We start from the raw sequence: 6,586 nt of genomic DNA, 5'->3' as shown, positions 1-6,586 counted from the left end.
GAAATAAATTTAATTGCGCTGCATCCTGCAGCATCCAGCTTTGAAAATGTAATATATATATTACATTTATACATATACATACATATACATATTACACCACCAGGCTCTATTAAATTCAGAGGAGTACAGAGCGAGAACGTGCGGACTGCTTATTCCACTATTCTAAATCGCGGGCTATCTCTAGTTGGCAGGAGGGGCCCCTCCATCCCCACTTTTTCTCTCCGCCTGTCACGATCACCCCATTGAACACAAACGGGAGGAGCTCGTGTTTAGTGCCTGCTCAGGCTCCGTACAAGGAAGGCGATTATTTGTGCGCGTGTTGAAACCGCCATCTTTGTTTACACTGCACTGTTCGTGTCCCGCTGGCGCCTTTCTTTGTTCGTTGCTAGTGTCGTGAAGTGTGTCGTGTGTTTGTTGTTATATTTGTTATTTGCTATGTAGTTTTTTTATACTTCCTACAAATACTTGTGACTATAACAATGGCTGCCGGACTCAGTGACTCACAGATTGAACGGGAGGTTATAGACAATGACCTTGACAATGAATCAGACAGTTCCGTGCAGGAAAGTGATACCGATTCCGAAAGTGACTTGGATGATGACGGAACTTTTCCACTAAACCCTGCATGGTCTGCACAGCTACAACCCCCTACAGTTATTCCTTTCACAAAACAAAATGAACTATTAGTCCCTACGCCAAGATAAAATAAGCCGGTAGATTGGTTTTTGCTTTTGGTTGACGATCAGCTGCTGGAAAGTATCGTAGCAGATACAAACAGGTACGCTTTTGACTTGTTTTTTGGGCCTTCCACTGAGCCACGATCACGTATTCACAGATGGAAGGACTTAACTTTAGACGAACTAAAAAAGTTCATAGGCCTATTGCTTCACACTGGTACGTTCAAACTGAACCGCCTCAATGACTACTGGAAAACCCATCGAATGTTCAACTTGAATTGCTTCCGTGACCATATGAGCCGTGATCGGTTTTTGATTATATTACGATGCATTCATTTCTCACATCATCAAAATGTAGCTCAAGGTGTACAGGAAGACCGTTTGTCAAAAGTAAGGATGCTAGTTGACCACTTCAACAAAAAGATGGATGATGTTTACTATCCAGGCAAAGAACTTTCTTTGGATGAGGCTATGGTTTTGTGGCGCGGTCGGTTGATTTTCCGACAGTACATCAAAGGAAAGCGCCACAAGTATGGCATCAAACTGTACACTCTTTGTGAACCTGGTGGTCTCATACTTCGTTTTCTTGTCTACTCAGGATCTCTCAGTGACTTAGGTGGGAAAGGTCATGCCACAAAGGTAGTACTACATCTTATGAGAGGGAAGCTCAACCATGGTCACTCGTTGTACATGGATAATTTTTACAATAGCTTTCCTTTGGCCTACCAACTGCTTAGGAAGAAGACGTATTGTACTGGCACACTTAGAGCAGACAGAAAGTACCTGCCAGATGAGGTAAAATCAGCCAAAGTAAAAAAAGGTGAGACAATTGCTCGGAGTGCAGAACAAGTCACTGTTGCCAAGTGGAAGGACAAGCGTGTAGTGACATACATCACTACAGAGTTTGAAAACAACATGGTTGAATCACGGAATCGCCATGGAGTAGCTAGAGTAAAACCCCTGCCCATTGTGAAATATAACACATTTATGAAGGGAGTGGATAGGGCAGATCAAATGCTAGCGTACTATCCATGCGAAAGAAAAACGCTGAGGTGGTACAAAAAGATCTTTGTACACATAATGCAGATGGCACTGGTGAACGCCTTGAAGCTGTACAACCTTTCCAATCCCCAAGAAACAATGAATCTTTATGACTTCAGGCTAGCTGTCATCGAATCCCTTGTCCCTGAGAAAGAGCTACAAGCCCCAGAACGTCCTCGCCGAAGCAATGAGAAGGCACTGCACGTTGTCTCCTTGATTGAAGGGAAGGACAACAGGAATCGGCAGAAGAGAAAACGTTGCAGAGTCTGCCACAGTGAAGGAAGAGAAAAACGTACTGCATACTTTTGTGCACAGTGCCCAGGAGAACCTTCACTCTGTCCTGTGGCATGCTTTGAAAAACACCATGCTTAGGACTGTTTAGAAGAAAGGGTGGTGGGAGGGATGTAAATACATGTAAATAGGTTTTATTTAGTTTTTAATTTTATTTTGATGACTTTTTTGTCATAAACAATACGATGTAGTGAAGGAAAAGCACGAACAGCCCTAAAAGTTTAGTCAGTGCGCATGGGATACCAGTGTCCCACATGGAGGAGTTTTCGGCAGTGCTGATGGGTGACCGGCGTCCCACAACTTTATGACGTCACTTCCGGGTGCAAGGTTAACTTCTGGCAGCTTCTTTCCTATCTACAAAACTGGCCTCACCATATAGTAAGTAAAAAAATTATATTTTATTTTAGCATATTCTAAAATTTTTTTCCAATATTTAGCAGTGAACGTGTTAATATTGACTTAAATGCGTATAAAACAGTAAAAAAATACATGGATGAAGCACAAATGGTATACAAAGACAAATTAAAGACGATAAAGCATACATTGTGCACATTTAGAGTGATTGGTGGACTAAATGGCTCCCCATTCGTGATGCTGGAGCAGGTTAATCAGAAAAACTAGATCTTGCAGGTCTATCATTTTTGCTGTGGGGTGGGGGGAGGGGGGAGGAATGAAGAATTGAAGAATGTAATGAAGACTGATGATCCATCCAGTGACGATGCGACGAAAAGACAACATTTTTACTATTTGCGGTTAAAAAAAGAGTGTTTTTGAAAATCTAAAAATAATTACTTGTGAAAAACTATATACTGGAATAATTGAAAAACTAACCGTTCAATTAAATGAAATATTTAAATATTTAAAATACATTTTATGCTCGAAGCGTCACAACTTGGTTGAGGAGTTATACAAGAGCTGCTATAGTAGACTTGCCACTAGACCGTCTTACAAGCAACTAACTATTAGTAAGCAAGTAACTAAAGGCTATTACCAGAAAAAAAATATTTCCTACTCTTTATAAAATTTAAATTGGTCAGTAGGAGGTCGTCACAACTAACTCAATCATGTGGTAACATGACATATATGTTGGTGAAAATATGGCAACTACTTGTAAACAGAAGAATCGTGAGTTAACTAAGTATAAAATATTAAATTTTATTGATATGAAAATTTTATTGATATGCAGTATACAGTAATTATTTGTACAAGATTTCAAACTATTACGGAAGGCTCGGGGAAGAATATGACAACTGGACATGAAGTCGGTAGTTTTAAACACTTATCACATAGTTGTATTGACGACTATCTTACGGGTATTCACCGATAATACTATGTTTAATAGTTTAAAATTTGAGTACTAATGTACAAAATACATCTTGAAACTTAGGAACACTTTTCTGATAATGAAGAAATTGTTTTTTAGGTACAGTGTATTCTTTTAGCATAAGAAAGAGAATAACCTCACACACATTAAATGTATGTGCCTTAATATTATGCCTTTTTACAGTTCAAATTTGTTTTCGTGAAGGCTTTTCACGACTATTGTCATTTATATGGGTTATTTAACTTTATGAGGAATGAATTTATAAAAAAAACCGTTGAATTTACTTAACGCTGCCAGCCGGTATGAAGCTGTAACAAAAATATTTCAATGTCACAATACGACAGTGAAACGTATTTAATCTTCAAACCAATATCCTGTTCATGTCGTAGTCACATTTACGGATGTTTGTCGCTTTGCTTTCAATATTGATCGTCATACACTGGAAGTGGAGATGTGTTTGAAGTATATGTTAAATATGATAAACGAGAATGCAGTAGTTGGTTAGTATTGTACTTCAGAATGAAGAACTAAGTTACTATCTAATTTTTACTACACATTTTAAGTCTGGTATATCACTCATTTTAGTTGCTCTTTGGCAGAAGTAGAAGTCTCAGACCACTGTATGTATGTATGTTTATATATATACATATATCAAAGGAATAAGGCAAAATTAACTATATTACAACGAATAATAATACCGGAGTGATTATTAATGACCTTTGTGCCACTTTTCTATACATTTTCTTGATCGTGGTAACACAGCAGACATTGGTACAGGAAATGTAGTTCACTCGTGCTCAAATGCTCATAAACTTGCAAAGCCCACTATATTACATGTATTGACGTGAGTAACGGCTAGTACATTGTAATAGAGATTTAAATGGTATTTGAAACATTTCTTTAAATAGTTAAATAATTCTCATTTAATGCTAATATTCAGTTACTAAGTTACATATTATAAAACATGAAATTATTATTTTTATTAGCGTTCACATATATAATTTTATATTAAAGCTAGACAATGGTTTCCAAAATTATGTGTACTATACAGTGGAATACATTTAAAGCAATTAAGAGAATGTTTTCAGGTTCAAGTTGTGTTTTTGATTCTGCATTAAGTAATCAACATCATATTATTTCAAATGCTTTCTACGAAGAATATTTATCTCATAGTAGTAATATTGTTTCATTTAAGTAATGATTTTATGATAAATACTCCAGGTAGTATTTTTACGCAGAGTTTAGCGTAGAATAAAAATAAAATTTTATGATATGAAAAAACTTTGTCTCTTGACTCTTTGTAAAGTGTAATAATATACCTTTACAGATTGTACGTACAAAAGTAGTGGTTTCATTTATTCACTTCCATCGGTTGATCTGATACAGAGAGAGGAGGTGTGATCTCTCGTAGCCGGCATCAGTGATCACCAAGTGATAATTGATCTAATCAGAACGATTAACTGGACAATGGCACTTGCACGCGTGAGAGATCTGCAGAGCCATTTACGTTCACTATATAAATGTGAGTGATTATATTACACTAAGCGTATATATTACAGTATATATAGTATTTTTTTTTGAAATTATTTAAAGTATTGCGTATTATACAGAAATGGCTTGTGTAAACGTATTAGCCAAATCTATCGACAGGTTTTCTCACTTTTTGTTAATTGTATCTAAAAATTACAAAAGGCTTAATGTTTTCAACCAAACTATCATGTTATATATTAAGAATTGACGACAAAACAATCACATTTTTATAAATATCACATATGAAAAAAGAAACAACTTCTGTAGGAATGAGTGGATTGTTTTACTACAAGAAACACAATATTGTAACCAGCGAAGTGAATATCGATGGAATTTACAAATAATAGGAAACATTTTTATTCTTCCGTCCAAACTGACATGATAACTGGTACTTGCTCTTGATAAAGTAAATGATTGCAGTAAATTTCATGAATATTGGCGGGAAAATGTACAAGTTTGTTACAAAAAAAAAATATCACATAATTTTACTTACATAAAACTTTGAGGTCAAAACACTCAAAGGCGAATATTTATATCTGAAACAATAGCGATGAAAATGTAAAGATTTTCTTATTTTTGTATATTGTTATGGGTTTACTTGAATGAAAAACTCAGTGAATATCGAATCCACTAAATATTTATAAATCTCACAAATAAATCTAAATGTAATATCTACTTAAAACTAGGCTGGCTTTAAATAAACTACTAATTTACAACATTCACTAACCAAACTAATGTATTCGTTCAAAATCCCTTATTAGCTAAATGTACTATATAATTACACACGAAACTAATTTAACACTGCAACAGTCAATAGTTACTAACACAAATCCATCTGTCAAGACCACGAGTATTGCAACGAATTCTGTCACTTTACAAGTTCATTTCTAAAACTCTCCTCGCTGCGTCACTACAGCTCCTTATAAGGCAACTGGCCCTTCCAGAGCATTCAACAGGAGAAGTCTAGAACCCACTAGAGGAGTGGATAAGGGTCACAGCGCTCAAGGAAGGAGGGGCGAAGACGGCCGGATCAAAGAATCTGACCGAACCTACTGACCACTCATCTTTCAAAAAAGCTATTCATATATTATCTCTTTGTATCGGGGGCTTGGCTCGTTTGTTTGGAAAACTTTCCTAAACTCTTGTAACACTATAAACATTTCCAAATTGTCCATGTTTGATGTGTTCTAACCACGTCTAAACTTGGTTTCTTGGATTGGTAAATCTTGAGATGATTCATTCATGACTGTGTAGAGTCTACCTTACCCAACAGATAACAAACCAACACTGTCACAGCCAAATCCAATCATCCTACATTTTTATAAATTATCAGTTATTTACTGAATGTGATTTCATACAATTAATTAATTCTTAGAAAAATACAATATATCGTTCCCTAAATGCATTTCCCCTCAACATTCCTTATAAGGAACAACCAAAGGATGGAAAGTACTTAAACTATAATGTCAATTTATAAATATTTTCAACTTTTGTTTAGTACAATGCATTTAAACTGCTTATTATAAAAAGATTTCTGGAAAAAAGTTTTACTATTACAGTAGAAATACGCGATATATTTGTATTAAATTATTAATTTTTTTTTAAACGAACGAGATATATTTTATGTGTTGTTGATAGTCACATAAGTCCATTACTGTATAACTATTTCTTCTTTTTAAATATAAATCTATACGCAAATTAATAAATTTTTCTTTAAATTTAT

The 6,586-nt window shown here is 35.3% G+C and overlaps 1 protein-coding gene across 1 annotated transcript; it reads left to right on the top strand.

Moving 5' to 3' along the window:
- Window positions 1-1,073: 1,073 nt before the first annotated feature.
- LOC124356026 (piggyBac transposable element-derived protein 4-like) lies at window positions 1,074-2,090 on the top strand. The gene has a single exon (XM_046807170.1). The coding sequence runs from the start codon at window positions 1,074-1,076 to the stop codon at window positions 2,088-2,090; it is 1,017 nt and encodes a 338-aa protein (XP_046663126.1).
- The last annotated feature ends 4,496 nt before the right edge of the window (window positions 2,091-6,586 follow it).

Source organism: Homalodisca vitripennis, chromosome 2 (genome assembly GCF_021130785.1).
Source record: "Homalodisca vitripennis isolate AUS2020 chromosome 2, UT_GWSS_2.1, whole genome shotgun sequence".
In the NCBI taxonomy this organism is placed as follows: domain Eukaryota; kingdom Metazoa; phylum Arthropoda; class Insecta; order Hemiptera; family Cicadellidae; genus Homalodisca; species Homalodisca vitripennis.
Note: the sequence above shows the minus strand (reverse complement) of the source record. Positions and strands in the feature narration are given on the sequence as shown.